The sequence below is a fragment of the Lethenteron reissneri genome, chromosome 66 (assembly GCF_015708825.2).
Source record: "Lethenteron reissneri isolate LAM-NWPU_2019-01 chromosome 66, ASM1570882v1, whole genome shotgun sequence".
Classification (NCBI taxonomy): Eukaryota; Metazoa; Chordata; class Hyperoartia; order Petromyzontiformes; family Petromyzontidae; genus Lethenteron; species Lethenteron reissneri.
Window position 1 is genome coordinate 7938752 of NC_083844.1, and position 24518 is coordinate 7963269.

At 53.5% G+C, this 24518-nt stretch overlaps 1 protein-coding gene across 1 annotated transcript in view; it reads right to left on the reverse strand.

The window, feature by feature from the left end:
* LOC133359828 (IgGFc-binding protein-like) overlaps positions 1–24518 on the reverse strand; it is a 92871-nt gene that overhangs the window by 67006 nt on the left and 1347 nt on the right. Inside the window, exons 2-18 of the mRNA XM_061578368.1 lie at positions 22663–22904; positions 20132–20296; positions 17969–18113; positions 17146–17308; positions 14982–15117; positions 13946–14113; positions 12718–12758; positions 11758–11843; positions 10235–10511; positions 9579–9814; positions 8826–8943; positions 7328–7511; positions 6790–7076; positions 4045–4250; positions 3349–3499; positions 2698–2789; positions 678–815 (exon numbers count right to left, since the gene is read on the reverse strand). Of these exons, the coding sequence (XP_061434352.1) occupies positions 678–815; positions 2698–2789; positions 3349–3499; positions 4045–4250; positions 6790–7076; positions 7328–7511; positions 8826–8943; positions 9579–9814; positions 10235–10511; positions 11758–11843; positions 12718–12758; positions 13946–14113; positions 14982–15117; positions 17146–17308; positions 17969–18113; positions 20132–20296; positions 22663–22904 (2835 nt within the window). The remainder of the gene's footprint in view (positions 1–677; positions 816–2697; positions 2790–3348; positions 3500–4044; positions 4251–6789; positions 7077–7327; positions 7512–8825; positions 8944–9578; positions 9815–10234; positions 10512–11757; positions 11844–12717; positions 12759–13945; positions 14114–14981; positions 15118–17145; positions 17309–17968; positions 18114–20131; positions 20297–22662; positions 22905–24518) is intronic.

Consider the following 24518-nt stretch of genomic DNA (forward strand, 5'->3'; position numbering starts at 1 on the left):
TTAATTCAACCGTGTAGAAAGGACGCCAATGCGACGATCTAAACCCCGACTGAGGTTTAAGCCCACAGTTTTATCTGATTGAGAGTTGGGCGCTTTTTGACTATGAATATAAACATCACAATCACTGTTAAAATGGCACGCATGGAAGAGTTGGTTAAATTCTTGGGAAGGCATCGCACAGTAGGCAATGTTGGTGGGACATGGAGAGGAAACCTACAAATGGGGAGACACAGAGAGAGAGAGGAGGATAAGGTGACGAGTAGGAGACAGAACACCAGCAGGAAACACAGGGGGAAAAAGAGCATACGGACAAAAAAGCTACATGAATGACAAAACTGGGCAGAAGAGAAGCTCCGCAAAGGGATGAATAGAACAGAGAACAGCAGGAGATACAGTGGGGGAGACATAGAGAAGGAGGAGACATGGAGGAAAGAACGAGATTCATTGGAGAAGACATAGAGAGATGAAGGAGGATACATTGATGAACAGACAAAGACACAGAAGGGATTACTTCGAGATTGAAGAGACCCTGAGGAGCAGACGAGGCCACGGGGGATTAGAGATTGAGGGGACAATGAGTAGCAGATGGAGACACGACACACTGGGCGAGACATCGACGAGGAGACACGGCAGGAGCAGAAGGGGGGTTTGGGGTCAGAGTGACACGCGGCACTCACGGAAACTTTGGAGCCGGCAGCGAGTATCACCCGGTACCCGTAGATGTCGACGATGACCTCACGCGTATACGCCACCTCCCAGTTGCCCGGACGATTCTCGTTCTTCACCTTCACGCTCCAGTCGGCGCCCGAGCACGGCTGCAAAGGCAAACGTCCCCCACGTAGCCTTAAGCTGACTGTTGGGGCAAGCGCTGCTGTCGTGTTGTTTGCCGCTAACGGGAATCGAACCTCGGGTCTGCCGGGTTTGTAGCGCAGCGCACTAACCGTTATGCTGCCGCTCCCATGCGTACATACAGGAAGTCCTCATTTAATACGCTAGTCATAGCGGTAGTAGATACGTTCCTAAAAAGTGCCGAATGAAGCTAAAACAATTTCCCCATAAGTAATGTGAGATACGATGTACCACGAAGCACGCCGTGCGGTGAGATGGCGGGACTAATAACTGAGGGTATGCCGCCGCGTTACTGTATAATTCCACGTACTGTATTACTATACATACTGTATCATTCCGTGTACAGTACTATTCTGCGTTACTGTATCACTCTGTGTTAAAGTATCACTCAGCGTTACCGTATTATTTTATGTTACTGTATGATTTCATCACCATACCGCCCAGCCGCGCAGCTCAAGAAACTAGTTCGTCGTCGACCGCTCAGAAATTCTGTTATAACGGAGCGGAGCGCTCTACGTTGCAACGGAGCGGTCATTAACGTGTTATAACGGAGCGCGCGTTCTGTGACATAAGCCTTGCCCAACGGAAAATGAACCCACGTTTGCATAGCGAAAATGCATGGCGGCGGTGTGAAAACCAACGCCACGCGTTAAAGCGGGGTACTTACCGGTGGCCAAGGGGAGTCGTTAAGACGGGAGTTAGTCACTGCTCCGCGCGGCTTATACTGATGGCATGTTATGCCTCGGCAAGGTAAGGTCATTTACCATTTTTACCGGGTAAAAGGGTAAAGGTGTCGACATGCCAAGGAGTAAGGTAAAGCGTAGGGTAAAGGTAGCTTGGAAGAATTACCCGGTAGGGTAAAGGTAGCGCGAAGTATTACCCGGTAAATACGGTACCTCGTTTACCGCTAAAAGCTCCGTGGCACAGTCCGTGGCGCAGTCCGTGGCCTCCATTTAATAAGTAATATTGGAAAAAACTTTTTTAAAAACACGCTTTTATAAAATGTATGAGTAATGGCAGAACTCCACGACTCCAGGAAGCGGCCCCGAAGCTTGCCACAACGTAAGGGACCATGGCCAATTACAGCCAACATCAGTTGACCATGGACAATGAGACCCAAGGCGAAAAATAACATATAAAAATTATGTTTAAAATATATATTTTTTATGAGAATATATTGTCATCAGTATGACATAAGTATACTAAGTTTGCAGTCGATACCACATTGGGAAGTGGGTTAAATTTGAGTTACAAGATTTGAGGATACAACAACGACGACAACGACAACAAGCGTGTACAATTGGAATCATCGAGAATATTCTATATGATTAAAGCGCTCTACCTAGCATTTACCATTATAAACCTTTTTTATGTGTAGTAGTACCCCAGTAATTACCCTGTAATCGGGTAATTTGTATGGGGTAAGGGTAAAAGGTAGGGTAAAGGTAGGCTCGTTGTTTTTACCTTTTAACTTTTACCTTACCTTGCCGAGGCCTACGTCAGGTTCACTGGGCGGGTGTAGGTTACTTTGTTCGGAAGCTTTTGTGAGGTGCACTTGCCCTCCTCCGAAAAAAACCTCCCTCACGTCCCCACTACTCGCCGTTTTTACATGTGTGGGGCAGTGAGTGCCAATCTCCTCCCCTTTCCCAGAGGCCCCCAGGAGCACTGAGTTTGGACTTCGGTCGTCCCGCGGAAATGTTCTGTTACCCCTTCCTTCGCTCGATACGCTTCGTGCCTTTTCACCGGGCTCTTGTAAAGTAGAAAATAAAAAAAGGCGAAGGACTTTACGTAAACACATTAATTTTACGCACACCCTTCGGGTACGAATGCGCAGGCCACGGGTCTCACCTGCGTGAGCACGTACGTGTACGTGCCCTGGAAGTTGAACTTGCGTCCGTCGAACGTCGTGTAGTGGGGGTCGCCCCAAGCGGTGCACTCCACTGGTGATACACAACGCGGAGCTCATGGTCAAAGACGGGAATACGGACGGCGATTCCTCTTCTCATAAACATTCGACTTACGGACTTTCAGAGATACGAACAAACCTGTCCGTAATGCATCTTGGGGTGACTTTGGCTGTAGTTACTCACGTAACTTGGGGTGACTTTGGCCGTAGTTACTCACGTAACTTGGGGTGACTTTGGCTGTAGTTACTCATGTAACTTGGGGTGACTATGGCTGTAGATACTCACGTAACCTGGGGTAACTATGGCTGTAGTTATTCACGTAACTTGATGTGATTTTGGTTGTAGTTACTCATGTAACTTGGGGTGACTATGGTTGTAGTTATGTAACCTAGGGTAGCTATGGCTGTAGTTATTCACGTAACTTGGGGTAGCTATGGCTGTAGTTATTCACGTAACTTGGGATGACTATGGCTGTAGTTACTCACTTAGCTTGGGGTGACTATGACTGTAGTCACTGACGTATCTCGGAATTACCATGGTCATCGGTGACCCATGTGTATGCTGCGGGCTGACCGTGGCTGCAGTGACTCACAGATTCTGGGCTGGCAGCCATAGTCTCCCTGGGGCCCGGCGCCGCAGTAGTTCAGGGTCAGGTCACAAGGGTTCTTCTGGCACTGGATGTTGCCCGAGGACACGCACGTGCACTGAGCGGAGCAGTCCTTCTTCCAGAAGATTTCCTTCACCTGATGGCCACACGAGGATTGGACGTATGTGTGTGAGTGGGGTGGAGCGGTGGTGTAGCGGTTAGCGCTACGCTGCGCTACGAATCTGGCCAGCCGAGTTCGATTCCCGCTCACGGCCAACACCATTGGCGATTATCTGGACTGGTCCTGGGCCTCCCCTAGGTCGACTCAGTCTCAAATGAGTCATGGTGCGGTGTGTAAAACATCACCATACACTCTCTGCTCCAGAAACCAAGGCTTTCTGTCTAAGTCCTCGGTCAAGGTTTGCTCATTCTCCACTGCTGTCCCCCATCACTAGGAATTCCTTCCATCCAGAATTCCGTGTTGTCGACTCCCTGCCCCTGTTCAAGTCCAAGATCAAGATCTTCCCAATTTTTAAAGGCCGACAAACCGACCGCCTCTTTCTCTCTCTCCATAAGAACAGGTCTCTTGCTTTCTCTACAGCGTCTTCATGAGTGTGGAGACGGCAACCATTCCCTTGTTACCCCAGTCCCACATCCCCCCAACCCGAGGTGGCAGGAACTCGCCGCACTTGCCACGCTCACCTTGTAGTACTTGCCGTCGTCGTCCTTGCAACCGCACAGCGCCGGGGCGACACACTCGTCCCCGTCCCACACGTGGGCCGGGTCAAGACACTCGCAGGTCTCACCGCACGCGTCAGCGCAGTCCGCTGGGGCGCTGGGGTCGTAGCACGTGGCCGGGCACGCGTTACCGCAGTCCTTGAAGGCCGCGCTCGCTCCGCAATCGATCTCTGCGGTGGTCGGTGACGAGGGTTGGTGGGTGCGGGGGACAAGAGTCAGGGAAAAGACGCACTCACAAAGGGGCAGACGGAACGGAGAGTGGGCGAGTGCCACTAGGATGTGCTGTGTGTGCGATGGGTGGATATTTTAGTTGGCACAGCAGGGGGCACATGTGGTGCATTGGCCAGTCATCTCAGTCAATCAACCCATAGCATCTACTGGGTCTGCCCCGTGACCTCCTGCCAGAGGGCGTTCGATACTTCACGTGGCCTCAATGTGCACTTAGCCTGGCATAAGTGCCCTGGTGACGTGACCGCCATTTAGTGGTGAATGGCGTGATGGGGGAATTGCAGCTTAGCGGTTGGGGCACTGTGCACGGCCACCAACACCACTAGGTCGACTCGGCCTCAAATGAGTACCTGGTGTGGTGTGTAGTAAACATCGTCACAAGGGAGATAAAGGTGGCCAGGCTTGGCTTGGCGCTGGCCACCCACCCCTTTGCATACTGGAGCTGGCCTTGATCGGTGCTACTTGCTAACGGAACTTGCCCCAACAGTCTGTTAAAGGCTACACGGGGATCTTTGTCTTTTGTGTGTGATTGGTGATAGTGTGTGAGATGGAAGTCGATTGTGGAGAGGTTCATGCTTTGGATTACACTGAATAAATAATGCTCATTAAATAAGTAATGATAGTACGGTGGGTTTCAGAGGCCCATGTGGAGAATAAAGCCTGTCTAGTCCTCTTTGCTCAAACACGTGGTTGGTCTATTGACTTGTAGTGACCAGGGGCAGGGGGACCTCCACAGAGGGGGTGCCAATCTGCTTCTTAACCTGGCCATGGTGGCTGATGACATAACTTCCTGTTAGCACCAGGACAGAGCCAGGCTCTTACCCCAAAATAGGCCTGACCTTACACCCACCTCACCCTATCACTTCACGTATCTGTGTGTGTGCATCACTGTATGTGGACCTCTGTGTGTGTGTGTGTTTGTGAGGATGCTACCGGTCAGTTGGAGGCAGTCGCCCTCCAACAAAAACTGAGGGCAGATGAGCGACGCTCACAACAACGAGTGGAGCGCTAGGCAGCTGAGATGCAGCGAGTTGGCACAGGAGCTGGTGCATCTAGCAGTCATCTAAGTCAGCCAACCCATGGCAGCTGGGTTTGTCCTGTGACCTCCTGTCAGCGAGCCTTCGACACTTCACATGGCCTCAACGTGTACCTGGTCTGGCACAGGCGCCGTGGTAACGTCACCATCACTTAGTGGCGATTAGCGGGTAAGAGGCCTACGTGGAGTTTAAAGACTGTCTAATCCTGGTTGCAGTGACCAGCAGCAGGTGTCCTCCACAGGGGGGCGCCAATCTGCACTTCAATCTGGGCATGGTGGCTGATGATATCACTTCCTGTTAGTACCAATACCGAAAAGTCCTTTAACCCCCACGTAGGCCTCTTAACCCCACCCTACCCTTCAATAATTACTCTTGAATAATGAACCAAACAAAAACTATCCTACACTCAATCTTGATTTGAAGCTTTCGTGACTGCAGGAATTCACACTCTTTGGTTCTTTCGGTAAAGTTACGTAGGTATAAAATAAAATAAATCACGACGTTTCGGGCGCAACACAAGCGTCTGTCATCAGGTTTACCTGATGAAGAGTATCCTACCCTCAAAACACAGCCATCGGGTGTTTCCCTGGGTGTCTTTCTGTCTGGCAGTCTACCCCAAAATCAGCGGTGTGAATTTAAATATTCTTGGTTCTTTCGGTAAAGTCACGCCTGATGAAGATCGCTTGTGTTGCAATCGAAACGTCGTGGGTTTTTTGCGTTTATTCTTTTACATTTATTAGTTTTTTAGTATTTTATGCAATTTTTTATGTATTACTTTTTTTTCTATCTACGTGACTTTACCGAAAGAACCAAGAATATGAATGCCTGCAGACACGAAAGTTTTAAGTCAGAAATTAAAATGTCGACGTGCCTATTCATCCCGATGCCCATAGCCAGCCATAGTCACGGCCGCCCCCCCCCCCCAATTGGCAAAACAGCACCCTCTTTAGGGGTGGGAAGTGTTCGCAGAAGCAGCAGTATGCACGTGTCCAGTGTTGTTTTGTTAGAAGTTTCAGTGTTGGTGGTGGTGTACCGCGATGCATCGTCACATTTCCCCAAATCGCTTGCCACCATCCCCCCCCACGACCCCCGCCTATCGCCGGGGTAACCCAACCCCGGTACCTACCCAGGGCCAGATTATTTAGGCCTAAGCCAAGTAAGCTACATCTTAAGGGCTTCAGAATGTGGCTTGCCGTCGAACAAAGACGGTCACGAAGTGGCAGTCAAACACTCTTAAACGCATGGAATTGAAAGTCTGGAGGACCCAGGGAAAAATCCGCACGACCACGTGGAGAGAAACATGCTAACTCCAAATAAACAGCAGGCATCAGGGCCAGGATCGAACCAACAACCTCCTGTATACCAGGCAAGGAAGTTAACATCTCCTAGCCACCATGACATCCATAACCCCTCCCCCCCTTCCTTCCCTCCCGGAGGCACCTACCGCACTTGGTAGCATTCCTCCAGTTTGCCGCGAAGGCAACGCCCTCGCCATTGCAGGCCCTCACGTAGCCCTGCACTGCCTGGCACAGGACGGCCACGTTCAACTTGGCGAGCACGAGGTCATAGACGCAGTCGGCGTGGTGGGGCACCGGGTCCACGACGGCGAAGCACGGGGCCAGGGGGCTCGCCGGGTCGCTCAGGAGGCCGCAGTTGTCGCTGAAGCCCGCCTTGATGTTGAGGAAGTAGTCCAGGGAGACGTTGGCTGAGACACCCGTGTCGCTGCTCCCGCTGAAAGGGGCGAGAGGCACGTGAGGTGAGGTACGCGTGTGGGGCGTGGTGCGTCGGCAGGGAATGCATAAGCGAGCGGGTTCGTAGCGCGTGGTGGCGTACGTGCCGCCGCGTTGGCTTTTCGCTGCTTTGCTCTCCGCGACAACGGTAATGAGTACAAACTCGACGGGTGACTCGCGCACACGTAAGTCTTTTTTTTGACTGCGGATCGGACGCCAACGTTCGACCGGGGGAAACTCTCACTCTCGCACCTCTCGCTGACGACCTTCTCCTGCAGCTCCCAGCTGTTGCCGAACTCGGCAGCGCTTGCCGCCAGCGTGCCGTTGGGGGTCATGAAGTCGTCGCTGGGGTCGTTGTTCCAGAGGCCACAGAGACCGCACGTGGCAGCGGCGTAGACGTCCTTGTTGAGGAGGTGGACGCGCACGCGACTCATCCCTGCACACGGCAGTGCCGAAGAGAATCAGTGGGGTGCGGGGTGGAGGGGGGGTGGTTTCTGAGCTGCCCCTCGTCCGATCGTGATACAAATGTAATTCGGAATAAAAAAAATAGGCATCACAGGTTCACCAATTTTTGCCAAGGACAATACAATGCTAGCGAATTAGGGGTTAAGAGGCCTTTTTTTGTCCTGGTGCAAACAGGAAGTGATGTCATCAGCGACCATGCATGTGTGTATGTACCTTGGACTTCTTTCGCACCATACATAGAAATGAGATTTCAATCTAGATGACTTAAAATTGCATAGCTCCTGTGGCTTTCTAATATCGGAAGGAAGAGCATTCCAGACGCCCGCAGAAGCGCATCTATGATCAGGTTGAGGAGCAAATTGGTGCCCTCTGATAGAGGCCCCCCTGCTGCTGGTGACTGCAGCTCGATTCAAGAGCCGAATGGCTCACAGGGCTATACCAAATAGACTGAAAACTAAACATCATACACTGACTCACTTATCATACGCTGACTCACACATCATACACTGACTCACTCATCATACTCTGACTCACACATCATACACTCACTCACACTACCACTGACTCACTCACACATCATACGCTGACTCACACATCATACACTGGGAGTGGCATGCTGCCAGCTATGGCTGCAAGTTTGGTCGTACGTGCTATGCATATCGTTTATTGTTAAAATTTTAATCACAGTTCCTATGATTACTGTTGTAACATTGTTTTTATAGCTTTATTTTGGTGATTCGAAAACATATGGTTCATCTAAATTGTCTTATGGTTGTTATTGTTGACTTGCACCACAGTGGAATTTTTGCACACAGTGTTTTAATACGTTTTTTTTTATATTTGCTGGTTTATTCCAGGATGTTTCTGTTACACGTCGTCGCTTTAATATGTTCTGTGTTCATATTTTGTTTGTTGTGGTTGCACCCGACTTAAGAGCCGCATGGCTCACAGGGCTATACCTAATAAATGAACTTGAACTTGAAGAGACCGACCACGTGTGTGACAAACGACAGACTAAACAGGCTTTATACCCCACATAGGCCTCTTAGCCTCACCCTATTATAGGCAGTGCCTCTCACAGGGTAATGCACACACACACACATGCATTTTTGAACTCCACTTAGCCCTACAAGCCGAGTAAAGAATTAAATGTCACGTTTGTAACAAAAACAATAACAAAACAACGCCTTTTCAGAGACGTGGCTGTGATGCAGGGCATGTCGAGTCACTCAGAGGCTCTTCGGCAAGCCGAGGCAAAAGAAACAAACTTCACTGAATCCCTCACCATTGTACTCGACTTTCAAGAAGGCACCGGTGTTGAGCTCGAAGTACTCGCCAGACTTGGTGATGCGGAAAAGCTCAGCAGGGTGGTAATACGGCACGTTCACCGCCACGCCGTCAAGCTGCGGAAGCGAGGGGTGGGGGTATGCACAAACACCACGACCGCGTAAACATCGCCGCTGGGGAGACAAAGGCGGTCGGGCGTGGCACTGGCCACCTGCCTGCGTGTGCCGCAGTGCCGGCCTTCGTATGTGCTGCTACTCGCTAACAGTCCGGTCAGGCTACACGGGGGACCTTTCGTCTTTGTCCCTGTGCATGCACACGCAGGTGACATGGGTTGACTGAGATAACTGGCTGAGGCACGACCTATGCTTCCTACTGTGCAACTCACTCACTCACACACTCACCCACTGACACACAGACCCAGGTGCTATGGATTAATGAATGTGCCAGGCTGGATGACAGGAGGTAACAGGACAGACCCAGCAGGTGCCATGGGTTGATTGAGTTGACTGACAGATACACCACCTTTGCCCCCTACGGTGCCAACTCGCTAAGTTTTATCTGCCCGGCGCTCCGCTCATTGTTGTGAGCGTCACTCCCCGGCCCTCCGTCGTTGCTGGAGGGCGACTGCCTCCAACTGGCCCGGTCGAAGCATCCTTTCGCGAGCCTCGTCTCTCAAACACTCGCTCGCACGCACACACACACACGCACGCACACACACACGCATGCATACACACACACGCGGCGCACGTACCCGGACTTTGTTGTCGCGGATGAAGGAGATGGTGTGGTTGTAGATCTCGGTGTGCACCTCACGCGTCCACGACACGTCGGCGCGCCGCCGGTGCTCGTTCTTCACCAGGATGCGCCATGGCACCGGCAGGTTGGAGATGCAGTTGGAGGCGAGGACGACGGTGCGCGTGCCCATGAAGTTGAAGTGGTTGCCGTCGAAAGAGCGGTAGTGAGGGTCGCCCACGCCATGGCACCACGCTGCGGGCGGGCGATGAATGGGGTGCGATTACGGGCGGGTTTCCGAGGTTTAGAAAGCACCCGGGCGGTGGGGATGGCGTTGTCGCGTGGTTAATCTGTCGCACGGCAATGCCGCCATTTTTTAAAAGGTCACGTGATCGTGTCCCTTCGTAGGGTTCCTGTCGCGCTGAAATTGGGTTGCCGTTCCTGGAGTTTCTGTGTCCAACCCCGGTGTATTGTGCCGGGCTCGCTTTGAGTTGCAATTTTAAACGAAAAAAAGCCACGTGATCTTTTTCTTTATGCATACAAGGCGCCTCGAGACATTAGTGGATGGCACCTTGCAAACGACCGTAAATTATGATTACTGCTATCCACCTCCTCATCGTCATCCCCCTCCTCCTCCCCCTCCTCCTCTCCCTCCTCCACCTCCGTGCCACTCACCGTAATAGACCTTCTTCAGCCGGAAGCGCCAGTCCTTCTTGACGCGCGCGTTCGTGTTGCTGACTCCTACGCCGCCGACGACGCCCCTCATGGCGCCCTCGTCCACCGTGATGTAGTGCTCCACGCCACCGTTGAAGACCGACGCCGGGCTCGTGAACTGCGCCTGGGTGTTGCCAGCCAGCAGCGTGGCGTTTGTCCCGTCCACCTTGAAGACCTCGCGGTCGCCCCGCACCTCGAAGAAGCGGAAGAAGGCGCCACTCGCCGACGGAAGGGCGACCTGCGCAGGCGCGGTGGGGGGCGGGGATCAGCGAGGGTTAGTGGGGGGGAGGGGGTTATAGGTCAGGCCCAATTCAGTGTGGGGTGGGAGAAGTGAGAAGGCTGTTGTTGAATTGGAGGTCACGGGACAGACCTGGGATATAACCCCTCTTAGCCGACGGCCATTGGTTCCATGAGACCTGTCGTTAAGTGAGTTGGTCATTAAGCGAGTATAGGAAATGCACGTTAAAGGCTCAATTCGTTCTGGGAGCATCTGAAGTTACCCCTTTTTCAAACCCCAAAAAATGTTTACTTTACATAATGCAGGTGTTTTTTGGGTTAAATTGCGTAAATATTTAAATGTTGTGTTGTTAAACCCGCCACCACCCGACACAGCCAATTATCAAGGTTTGTCACGTAAACAGAATGTGCCAGTTCGTTACTAGTACAGCACACCGATGTGTTGGAGAGCCAAGCCACAACATTTAAAATCTGAGTAAGACGTTTCGCCAATAATTGAAACGAGCATCATCAGGCGACAGCCAGATTTGTGGAGAAATCCTCCTGTTTTGTAAATATACTAACAGCATTATTAACACAATATTAAAATAAGCAAGGTTAATCAATGCATTCATTAATATTTACTGTAGCTACAACAGCCCGTCATTAACAGGGGAATGGTCGGTAAGTGAGCACATTGGGCTCTATGGAGGCACTACACTACACTATACACTACACTATACACTACTATACACGACACTACTATACACTACACAATTATATACACTACACATTGGGCTCTATGGAGGCCCGTCGATTAGTCGTTACGACCAACTACCGTGACGATTATCTGAATCGGTCCTGAGTCTCCCCTAGGTCGACTCAAATGAGTACCTGATGCGGTGCGTAAACATCGCCACTGTTCGCGTGTGCACACAACAACAACCGCCATTCGCCACTAGGTGGCGGTGACTTCTCCACGGCGTATGCGCCAGGCTATGTGCACGTAAAGGCCACGCAAAGTTTTGAACGCCTGCCGGCAGGAGGTCATGGACAGACCCAGCAGGTGCCATGTGTTGACGGACCGAGTTGACTATTGGTCGATGCACCACCACCTGTGCCACCCCCCTCCGCCACTGTGCCAACTTTGCTGCGTTTTATCCGCCTAGCGCTCCGACCATTGCTACTGGAGGGCGACTACCTCTAACTGCGACGGCAGCATCCTTCGCGAGCCTCCTCACGTGCGCGCATGCCGCGCGCCCTATCACCTCTTTGTTGAAGGTGACGGTCCACTGGATGGCAACGTCGTTGCCGGAGGTGTTGTCGAAGCTGAATGAGATGGGCACGGAACCGGCTGTGAGAGGGTTTGGGGGGGGGGGGGGTGAAATCCACAAAGACAGCTGTTACCCACAGCAGATGTTGTTTTGTTTTGGGGTTAGATCGCGTAAATATGAACGTGGTGTCGTTTAAATCCGCTGACCGGCGCCCGGCGCAGCCAATCGTTGAGGATGTTTGTGTCACGTGAACAAAACGTGGTTCCAATTCGTTACTCGTTACAACGCGACGCCGGTTGTTGTGTGTTGTAGAGTAAAACCCACTACAGGGTTTACAATTATGGTGTAGTGTATAGTGTAGTGTATAGTGTAGTATACTAGTTACAGCACTTCACTGGTTGTGTGTTGGAGAGTGAAACCCACTACAGCGTTTACAATTATAGTGTAGTGTATAGTGTAGTGTAGTTTATAGTGTAGTGTATAGTGTATCTTATAGTGTAGTGTATAGTGTGGTATACTAGTTATGGTAGTGGAGCCATGGTGGTGGAGCTAGGGGTGGTGGGTGAGGTGGTCGGTCAGGTGGTGGATGGGGTGGGGTTGTGGGTGCGTTGGTGGGTGGGGTGATGGGTGAGTTGGTGGGTGGGGTGGTGGATGGGTAAGGTGGTGGGTGAAGTGGGTTAGGGGTGATGGGTGAAGTGGGTGGAGTGATGGGTGAGTTGGTGAGTGGGGTGAGGTGGTGGGTCAGATGGTGGGTGGGGTGGTGGGTGAGGTATGTGGGGTGATGGGTGAGTTGGTGGGGGGGGGGAGTCGGGTGGTGGGTGAGGTAAGTGGGTTGATGGGTGAGTTGGTAGGTGGTGTGGGGTGGTGGGTGGGACAGGTGGTGGGTGAGGTAAATTAGGGGTGGTGGGGGTGGCTCAGCCCATTGAGCACTTGCCCACTCGCTGCGTTTGTTACCTTGAACGACGATGGTCACGCATCGGAGCTCTGTCTCTTGTCTAGTTTCGGAGTTGAAGACACAAAACAGAAGACAGAGAAAGAGCGAATCATTCAGACGGCCTGGGCAGGAAAAAAAACTTGTACGAGCGATATCACGGCTCAGGGAGAGACGGAGGCAGGGAGAGTGGGACAGATGGAGATTAGTCCACAATCTTTGCTGTGCCACCCACGGTGTTAGACGTAGGGGCAGCGTGGGAACAAATGGACATGAGGGCAGACACACAAAGATCCCCCGTATAGCCTTAACAGACTGTAGGGGCAAGTGCTGTTAGCGAGCACCTATGAAGGCCGGAACGGTACACGAGGGGGTGGGTGGCCAGCACCACGCCCGACCGCCTTTGTCTCCCCAGTGGCGATGTTTACACACCGCACCAGGTACTCATTTAAGGCTGAGTCGACCTAGGGGAGGCCCAGGACCGGTTCAGATAATCGTCACTGGTGTTAGCCGTGAGCGGGAATCGAACCCGGGTCGCCAGGTTCATAGCGCAGCGCGCTAACCGCTACACTACACACAGACACACACAACAACAACCACCATTCGCCACTAAGTGGCGGTGATGTCACCACGACGCTTGTGCCAGGCCATGTACACCTTGAGGCCACGTGAAGTGTTGAACGCCCGCTGGCAGGAGGTCACGGGGCAGACCCAGGTGCCACGGGTCGACTGACTGAGATGACTGAGATGACTGGCTGATGTACCACCTGTGCCCCCTACTGTGCCAACTTGCTTTATCCACCCAGCACTCCGCTCGTTGTTGTGAGCGTCGCTCCTCCGCCCTCCGTTGTTGTTGGAGGGAGACTGCCTCCAACTGCCCAGTAGCGGCGTCCTTCACGAGCCTCCTCCACTGAGGCCGATCTTGACACCGCTGGTACCAGTCATCGGCAAGTCCACTCAGCTCCACGTCCTCTTGTACCACATCACTCCATCTCTTCTCTAGCCCGTGCCGCGCCCGTTTAGCTCCCTCTATCCGGCCGAACAAAAGCTGTTTGGGCATGCGGTGGCTGGACATGTGGGCTACATGACCCAGCCAACACAGCCTTGCCTGCTGGAGGAGCTCACCGATGGGACTTTGTCCAGATCTTTCAACACACTCACACAGACACACACACAGACACACTGACACACACAGACACACACACTGACATACACAGAAACACAGACACACACACACATGCACACACTCACGTGGTACTCTCGGAGGCGTAGAAGCAAACCCTCTGGTTGCCGATGTCTCTGCTGGCCGGCGTCCACGACACCTTGGTGTGGAAGAGTTTGGGGTTGCCCGGGTCCACCACCACGGGCGCCTTGACGACTCCCACGGGAGCGAACGTGCCCAGCCGTGGGATCGTCACTCTGGGGGTGGTGGGTGGGCAGCGGGCGTGCACATGGGGACGGGAGGGGTAGGAGCGAGGGGGCAGTACGGAATTGGGGGACAGAGGGGGAGAGGAGCAGCAGATGTAGGGGGGGGCAGTGGGGGGGCAGAGAGGGGAGGGTCCACATGGGGTGAGGAGGGGGAGGAAGGGGTGGGGGAAGACGGGCGGGGGGGGCACATAGGTAGAGGAGAGGGGGGCACGCGTGGCATTACAGAGGCGTGATTGTGATTGTTGAATTATTTACTTGTATATTATTTTTGCATTGCCGCGGTGGCGAGATGTTATAATGGCAATCAACACAACCAACTGCAGTAGCAGTATAGCCACCACCACCACCACGTATAGCAGCAGCAGCACCATAGTCACCACCACCACCACGTGTAGCAGCAGCACAATAGCCACCACTACCACCACCACGTGTAGCAGCACCATGACCACCACCACCACCAGCACGTGAAGCAGCAGCATAGCCACCACCACCACCACGTGTAGCAGCAGCATAGCCACCACCACCACCACCACGTGTAGCAGCAGCATAGCCACCACCACCACCATTCGCAGTAGCAGCAGCACCATAGCCACCACAACCACCACCACGTGTAGCAGCAGCATAGCCACCACCACCACCATTCGCAGCAGCATAGCCACCACCACCACTACCACCACCACTACCACCACCATGGCCACCACCACCACCACCATTCGCAGCTGCATAGCCACCACCACCACTACCACCACCATGGCCACCACCACCATTTGCAGCAGCATAGCCACCACCACCACTACCACCACCATGGCCACAACCACCACCATTCGCAGCAGCACTGCGGGACGTGACGCTGACTCACGAGCTGGCGGAGTTGGCGGCCACCTCGACGTCGATGTTCATCTCGAAGAGCACCCCTTGGCTGGCGGTGAAGGAGGCGCCGCTGGCCGGGGTAACGCCCACGAAGATCGGCATCTCGCACGACAGCGCCGGCTCGACTGCGTCGCGCGCGACGGGACAGCGGCACGGCATCGTGCGATCAGCGGCGGCGTCGTCGGCGTCGTCGTTGTCGTCATTGTCGTTGTCATCGTCGTCATTGTTATGGTCGTCATCATCGTCGTCATTGTTGTCATCATCGTCGTCATCGTCATCATCGTCGTCATCGTTGTCATCATCGTCGTCGTCATCATTGTCATTATCGTTGTCGTCTCTGCCGTTGTCATCGTCGTCATTGTCATCGTCATCATCGTCATCATTGTCATCATTGTCGTCGTCATCGCCATCGTCATCGTCGTCATCATCATCAACGTCGTCATCATCGTCATAATCGTCGTCATTGTCGTCATCATCGTCATTGTCATCATCGTCGTCGTCATCACCATCGTCATCGTCGTCATCATCATCAACGTCGTCATCAACGTCGTCATAATCGTCATTATCATCATCATCATTATCGTCATTATCATTGTCGTCGTCATTGTCATCATTGTCGTCGTCATCACCGTCGTCATCGTCGTCATCATCATCAACATCGTCATCATCGTCATAATCATCGTCATTGTCGTCATCATCATCATTATGGTCATCAACATCGTCATCATCGTCGTCATCATTGTCATAATCGTCGTCATTGTCGTCATCATCATCATCGTCATTGTCATCATCGTCGTCATCATCACCATCGTCATCGTCGTCATCATCATCAACGTCGTCATCAACGTCATAATCGTCATTGTCGTCATCATCATCATCATTATCGTCATTATCATTGTCGTCGTCATTGTCATCATTGTCGTCGTCATCACCGTCGTCATCGTCGTCATCATCATCAACATCGTCATCATCGTCATAATCATCGTCATTGTCGTCATCATCATCATTATGGTCATCAACATCGTCATCATCGTCGTCATCATCGTCATAATCGTCGTCATTGTCGTCATCATCATCATCGTCATCGTCGTCATCCAAACTATAAAACTACAGTCTCTGCTTCTCCGGTAACGTGGCGGTTGTAGTAGCGTTCCAAAAGAACGCTGCGTTACGGAAAAATCTCGCGATCATAAATAATATACAGAGCCGAGTCCGCGATATCGCGAGAGATGCGTAACACGGGGCCTGCACACAGGCTGCGTGGGTAGAAGCATCCATCAGCATCCCAATACCCAGTGGGATGATGATGCTATACTGATGGAGCCGTACGTACAACTGCTAATCCCTAATCGCGTTACGTATATAATCCGCATCCCCGTGACGTAAAAAATGCGTTTCCTAATACGTTCATCATCGCGTTATATATATCCAATTCGGCGTTGTGAAAACCAAACGCAGCGTTAGAGAACGGATCGAACACCAACTTTAGGCTCCGCACACTCCTAACAAGCCCCGCCCACTCCTAACAAGCCCCGCCCACCGTGTCCATAAACCTCGCACACTGCTCTCTTGCCCCGCCCACAACTCACAAGCCCTGCCTACTCTGTTCATAGGCCCACCCACTGCTCTCACGCCTCGCCCACTGCATTCACAGCACCCTCTGCACATTTATTTCTGCAATGCGGTGGTGCCCTTGAGTCAGAGGTCGCAACCAGGTACCCGATACCCGTATCCTACCCGATACCCGGCTACCCGTACCCGGCCGGGTACGGGTAGCCGTTTGCAACCCTGGTGCGGCCGGGTACGGGTACGGGTAGGCCGTGAGTCACTGGTGAGTAACCGTTTGTCACTCATTTCGGGTAGGGTACAGGTAGGGAACGGCTACCCGTACCCGGCCGGGTACAAGTACGGGTAGCCGTTTGCAACCCTGGTGCGGCCGGGTATGGGTACGGGTAGGCCGTGAGTCACTGGTGAGTAACCGTTTGTCATTCATTTCAGGTAGGGTACGGGTAGGGAACGGCTACCCGTACCTGGCCGGGTACTGGTACGGGTACCTGTTTGCGACCCTGGTGCAGCCGGGTACGGGTAAGGAATCAAAACCTGTTTGCGACCTCTGCCTTGAGTACACGGAGACCACGGCGAGGCCGACTCACACTGAAGGAGGACTTGCAGCGGGATGCCGGACAGAGCGTCGCCCGGAGCGAGGCTCAGTGAGCCCACGGTCAGCGACGAGTTGACGGAGTCCTCGATCATCAGGGCCAGGGCCCAGAGGCCGTCGGCGTCCGCGGGGGCCGTGAAGGTGATGACGCAGGCGGCCTGTGCGGAGGGTGGGGGGGTGGGGGGTGTGGCGAGGGGGGGAGGGTGGAAGGTAGTAACATGTCAAAGGCAAAGTGATGTCATATGCTGAGTGAGTGGGTGGGCGAGCGAGCGAATGAATTGACCGAAGATGCTCGATTTGTGGGTGAGTGGTTGAATAAATGAGTAGGTGAGTTAGTGGGTGAGTGCCTGAGTAAATGAGTGAGTGAGTTAGTGGGTGAGTGGCTGAGTAAATGAGTGGGTGAGTTAGTGGGTGAGTGGCTGAGTAAATGAGTGGGTGAGTTAGTGGGTGAGTGGCTGAGTAAATTAGTGGGTGAGCTAGTGGGTGAGTGGCTCAGTAATTAAGTGGTTGAGTTAGTGGGTGAGTGGCTGGGTAAATTAGTAGGTGAGTTAGTGGGTGAGTGGCTGAGTAAATTAGTGGGTGAGTTAGTGGGTGAGTGGCTGAGTAAGTGAGTGCGTGAGCGACTAGGTTAGTGGGCGGGCGGGCGAGTGAGTGAATTGACTGGAGTGAGTCCTAGCCAGTGCTCAATCACACATCCATCACCCTCTGACCTACCGACCGACCGACAGCGGTCACTCTGAATTCTATAAATATGGACAGGTTGAGCACCCATCACCCACCCCCCTTACCCCCCCAAGTCACCCACCACCACCCCCCACCTCGTCGAGGACTCCGTAGGGGGCGACTCCGCAGATGCCTCCGCACTCGTCGCGTGCTCCGTTCTCGGCGTAGCGGCACCGCACCGTGTCCCCATCGGCATCGTACACCGGGATGTTCCACACCGTGGTGCAGCCGGCCTTCAGCCTGGGGGGGGGGAGGGGAGGGGGGGTCAGGCGAGAAGGGGGGGGGTGTCGGCACGAAGCATGATGAATGAATGAACAATGACACATCACAAGAGTGTACGAGGACTACTTACGCACGAGTTTGTTTTCCAGAGGCACTGTTCGTAAGTCGATTGGACTCCCTGTCGGTTGCAAACGTGTTGTACGGCGTGTACACTAAACACGGGGAATGGCTTTGAAGGTTGGATAATCTCCTGCAGATGTAGATGCCACTGGTTCTTCATGTTCTGCAGATGTAGATGCCACTGGTTCTTCGTGTTCTGTAGATGTAGATGCCACTGGTCCTTCGTGTTCTGTAGTTGTAGATGCCACTGGTTCTTCATGTTCTGCAGATATAGATGCCACTGGTTCTTCATGTTCTGCAGATGTAGATGCCACTGGTTCTTCATGTTCTGCAGATGTGGATGCCACTGGTTCTTCACGTTCTGCAGATGTAGATGCCACTGGTTCTTCATGTTCTGCAGATGTAGATACCACTGGTTCTTCACGTTCTGCTGATGTAGATGCCACTGGTTCTTCACGTTCTGCAGATGTAGATGCCACTGGTTCTTCACGTTCTGCAGATGTAGATGCCACTGGTTCTTCACGTTCTGCAGATGTAGATGCCACTGGTTCTTCATGTTCTGCAGATATAGATGCCACTGGTTCTTCATGTTCTGCAGATGTAGATGCCACTGGTTCTTCATGTTCTGCAGATGTGGATGCCACTGGTTCTTCACGTTCTGCAGATGTAGATGCCACTGGTTCTTCATGTTCTGCAGATGTAGATACCACTGGTTCCTCACGTTCTGCTGATGTAGATGCCACTGGTTCTTCACGTTCTGCAGATGTAGATGCCACTGGTTCTTCACGTTCTGCAGATGTAGATGCCACTGGTTCTTCACGTTCTGCAGATGTAGATGCCACTGGTTCTTCACGTTTTGCAGATGTAGATTCCACTGGTGCTTCACGTTCTGCAGATGTAGATGCCACTGGTTCTTCACGTTCTGCAGATGTAGATGCCACTGGTTCTTCACGTTCTGCAGATGGAGATGCCACTGGTTCTTCACATTCTGCAGATGTAGATGCCACTGGCTCTCCACGTTCTGCAGATGTAAATGCCACCATCGCTACCAAACCTTCTCCCACACCTCCCCCCACCTCCCTCCACCTTCCCCCACACTTACCCCCATACCTCCCCCCCCACCTCTCTCCACACCTCCCCCCACACTTCCCGCCACACCTCCCCCCCCCACATCCCACCCACATCCCATCCACCTCCCCCCACCTCTCCCCCACCACCCTCACACCTCCCCCCACACCTCCCGCACACCTCCCTCCACACCTCCCCCAACACTTCCCACCCACTCCCCACCCACCTCCCCCCCACCTCCCACCCACCTCTCCCCAAACCTCCCCCACACCTCCCACCCACCTCTCTCCACACCTCCCCCCACCTCCCCCCCACCTCCCCCACACCTCCCCCCCACCTCCCCCCACACCTCCCTCCACACCCCACACACCTCCCACCCACCTCCCACCCACCTCCCTCCCACCTCCCACCCACCTCTCCCCCACCTCCCCCCACACCTCCCTCCACACCCCACCCACCTCCCACCCACACCTCCCCACCCACACCTCCCTCCACACCCCACCCACCTCCCACCCACCTCCCTCCCACCCACCTCACCACACACCTCCCACCCACCTCACCACACACCTCCCTCCCACCTCCCCACACACCTCCCCCCCCACACCTCCCCCCCCACACCTCCCCCACACCTCCCCCCCCACCTCCCCCTCACACCTCTCCCTGCCCCTCCCCCCACACCTCCCTCCACACCTCCCCCCACCTCCCACCCACCTCCCTCCCACCTCCCACCCACCTCTCCCCAAACCTCCCCCACACCTCCCACCCACCTCACCACACACCTCCCTCCCACCTCCCCCCACACCTCCCCACCCACACCTCCCCCCCACCTCCCCCCCCACCCACGGCACCTGATGAGCGGCTTGGAAGCGGTGACGGGTGACACGTTGGGAGCCCCCGTGTCGCTGCGCACGCCCGGGTTGAGCACCGTTATGAGCGACCAGTCCCACTCGGACGCCTCCACGAGGCCACCCGTCCTCTGCACCAGCGCATTGACCCAGCAGCAGTCGTCAAAGCTGCCGGGAGAGATGGGCGACGAGGAGAAGGGGGATGAGGAGGATGAGGATGTACACACACACACGTACACATGTGGTGACACAGCAACGGAGCAACTCCACCAGCGCTGCCATCTCCACGCACCCCTCCACACGAACGCACGGGCACCGCGCGTGCACGCAGCCACCTCCGCATGAGTGGTGGTGTACGTGGGGAGTGTGTGTGGGATAACTCCGGGCGGTGGGGAGCCAGCCGCTTAGCCATGTCCCTCAGATTTGAAGCTTTCGTGACTGCAAGGATTCATGCTGTTAGGTTTTTTCGGTAAAGTCACGTAGGTAAAAAAAATAAAATTAAAATTAATAAAAGTAATAAAATAATTATTTATATTATTACTTTGATTAATTTTACTTTTATTTTTTTAAATAAAGTAAAATTAATAAAAGTAATAATAGAAATAACATAACAATTAATATTATAACTTTTATTAATTTTTTTTACCTACGGGACTTTATCAAAAACATTTTTTTATTAATAAAAGTAATAATAGAAATAACAATAATTTCTATTATTACTTTTATTAAATTTTTTTTTTTACCTACGTGACTTTACCGAAAAAACCTAAGAGTATGTCCCTCAGAGAGGACGCTGGTGCGAGGGGCCGATCACCAGATCGGGGTGGGCCCGGCGAGAAGTGGCCGAAGAGGGGGTAGTGGAGGGGGTGGACGTCGCGCCCTGCCCGCTCACGGGGAGCGGGGAGGTGGGTGTCAGCCTCCACACACACGTACACACACGTACACAACAACACCAGCCATTCGCCACTAAGTGGCGGTGACGTCACCACGACGCTTGTGCCAGGCCATGTGCACCTTGAGGCTACCACGTGAAGTGTCGAACGCCCGCTGGCAGGAGGTCACGGGGCAGACGCAGATGCCACGGGTCGACTGACCGAGATGACCGAGATGACAGACGTACATACACACACGTACACAGACGTTCACACACGCACACACACATACGTACAGACACGTACACAAACACGTACACATGTACACACACACGTACACAGACGTTCACACACGCACACACACATACGTACAGACACGCGTAAACACACACGTACAGATGTACACACACATGTACACAGACGTTCACACGCACACACACGTACAGACACGTACACACACACGTACACATGTACACACACACGTACACACACACGTACACAGACGTTCACACACGCACACACATACGTACAGACACACGTACACGCACACGTACACATGTACACACACATGTATACAGACGTTCACGCACACACGCACACACACACATACGTACAGACACACGTACACACACGTACACATGTACACACACATGTACACAGACGTTCACACACACACGCACACACACATACGTACAGACACGTACACACACACGTACACATGTACACACACATGTATACAGACGTTCACGCACACACGCACACACACACATACGTACAGACACACGTACACACACGTACACATGTACACACACATGTACACAGACGTTCACACACACACGCACACACACATACGTACAGACACGTACACACACACGTACACATGTACACACACATGTACACAGACGTTCACACACACACGCACACACACACATACGTACAGACACACGTACACACACACGTACACACGTACACACACACGTACACAGACGTTCACACACATACCTACAGACACACGTACACACACACGGACACACGTACACACACACACATACGTACAGACACACGTACACACACACGTACACATGTACACACACATGTACGCAGACGTTCACACACACACACGCACACACACATACGTACAGACACACGTACACACACACGTACACATGTACACACACACGTACACAGACGTTCACACACACATACGTACAGACACGCGTACACACACACGTACGTACAGACACACGTACACACACACGTACACATGTACACACACACACGTACACAGACGTGCACACACGCACACACACACGTACGTACAGACACGTACACACACACATGTACACACACACGTACACAGACGTTCACACGCACACACATACGTACAGACACACGTACACACACACGGACACACGTACACACACACGTACACACACACACATACAGACACGTACACACAAACGTACACACGTACACACACACGTACACAGACGTTCACACACACACGCACACACATACGTACACACACACGTACACATGTACACACACACGTACACAGACGTTCGCACACACACACGTACGTACAGACACACTTACACACACACAGACGTACAGACACGTACACACACACACGTACACACACAGACGATGACGGCGACTCACGATACGACGGTGGGCTTAGAGGCTGGCACGTCAAACTCGAAGCTGGAGGCACCGATCATCCAGTTGGAGTTCTCGTTCTGCTCCGTGCACACGAAGTTGAGAGAGTACGAGCCCTGGCACCCCTCCCGGCATTTCCACTTCTGCTTGGACTTGATGAGCGCTCCGCTGTCGATGTCTGCGTCCGTGCATTTCGCTCCCTCGTCCGAGGTCCTGCGCCAGGCCAGCATGTAGTTGAAACGCACCTGTGGTGGTGGTGGTTGTGTTGTGGTGGTTGTGTTGTGGTGGTGTTGTGGTGGTTGTGGTGGTGGCGTGGTAGTGGTGTGGTGGTGGTGTGGTTGTGGGTGGCGTGGTAGTGGCGTGGTGGTTGTTGTAGTGGTGGCGTGGTGGTGGCGTAGTGGTTGTGGTGGTGGTGTGGTGGTTGTGGTGGTGGCGTGGTGGTGTGGTGTGGTGGTGGTGGCGTGGTGGTTGTGGTGGTGGCGTGGTAGTGGTGTGGTTGTGGGTGGCGTGGTAGTGGCGTGGTGGTTATTGTAGTGGTGGCGTGGTGGTGGCGTAGTGGTTGTGGTGGTGGTGTGGTGGTTGTGGTGGTGGCGTGGTGGTTGTGGCGTGGTGGCGTGGTGGTTGTGGTGGTGGTGTGGTGGTTGTTGTGGTGGTGGCGGCGTGGTGGTTGTGGTGGTGGTGTGGTGGTGTGATGGTGGCGTGGTGGTTGTGGTAGTGGTGGTGTGGTGGTTGTGTGGTGGTGGTGTGTGGGTGGCGTGGTGGTGGTGTGGTGGTGGTGTGGTGGTGTGATGGTGGCGTGGTGGTTGTTGTGGTGGTGGCGGCGTGGTGGTTGTGGTGGTGGTGTGGTGGTGTGATGATGGCGTGGTGGTTGTGGTAGTGGTGGTGTGGTGGTTGTGTTGTGGTGGTGGTGTGGTGGTGGCGTGGTGGTGTGGTGGTGTGATGATGGCGTGGTGGTTGTGGTAGTGGTGGCGGCGTGGTGGTTGTGGTGGTGGTGTGGTGGTGTGATGATGGCGTGGTGGTTGTGGTAGTGGTGGTGTGATGGTGGCGTGGTGGTTGTGGTAGTGGTGGTGTGGTGGTTGTGTTGTGGTGGTGGTGTGGTGGTGGCGTGGTGGTTGTGGTAGTGGTGGTGTGGTGGTTGTGTTGTGGTGGTGGCGTGGTGGTGTGGTGGTGTGATGATGGCGTGGTGGTTGTGGTAGTGGTGGTGTGGTGGTTGTGTTGTGGTGGTGGCGTGGTGGTGTGGTGGTGTGGTGGTGGCGTGGTGGTTGTGGTAGTGGTGGTGTGGTGGTTGTGTTGTGGTGGTGTGGTGGTTGTGTGGTGGTGTGGTGGTGTGGTGGTGTGGTGGGGGGAAAAGTAGTTCAGCAGTTAGTGCGCTGTCGCCACGAACCCGGCCACCCGAGTTCGATTCCCACTCACGGCCACCAACGCCACAATGACGACCGGTCCTGTGCATCCTCCCCTAGGTCAACTCAGCCTCAATCGATTACCCGGTGCGGTAGTGTACTAAACATCGCCACCGGGGAGACAAAGGCGGCCGGGCGTGGTGCTGGCCACCCAACTCCCTCGTGTATCGTGCCGGCCTTCATAAGCGCTCGCTAACAGCACTTGCCCCAACAGTCTATCAAGGTTACACGCGGGGGCCTTTGTCTTTGTTTGGTGTGTGGTGGGGGAGGTATGGAGGGAGGCGAGAGGTCAGAATCAGCGTTTTATACCGCTGGAGGAGGAATCCGAAGAGCCGTAAAGCTCTTTTCTCAGGACAGCAAACGGTTACGCGTCAGGTTAAACAAATCCGCTGTGTCACTTCCAGATACAACAGCAGACCATCCACCCGCCCCCTCCATCCTCACCGAGGCAATTTGCCC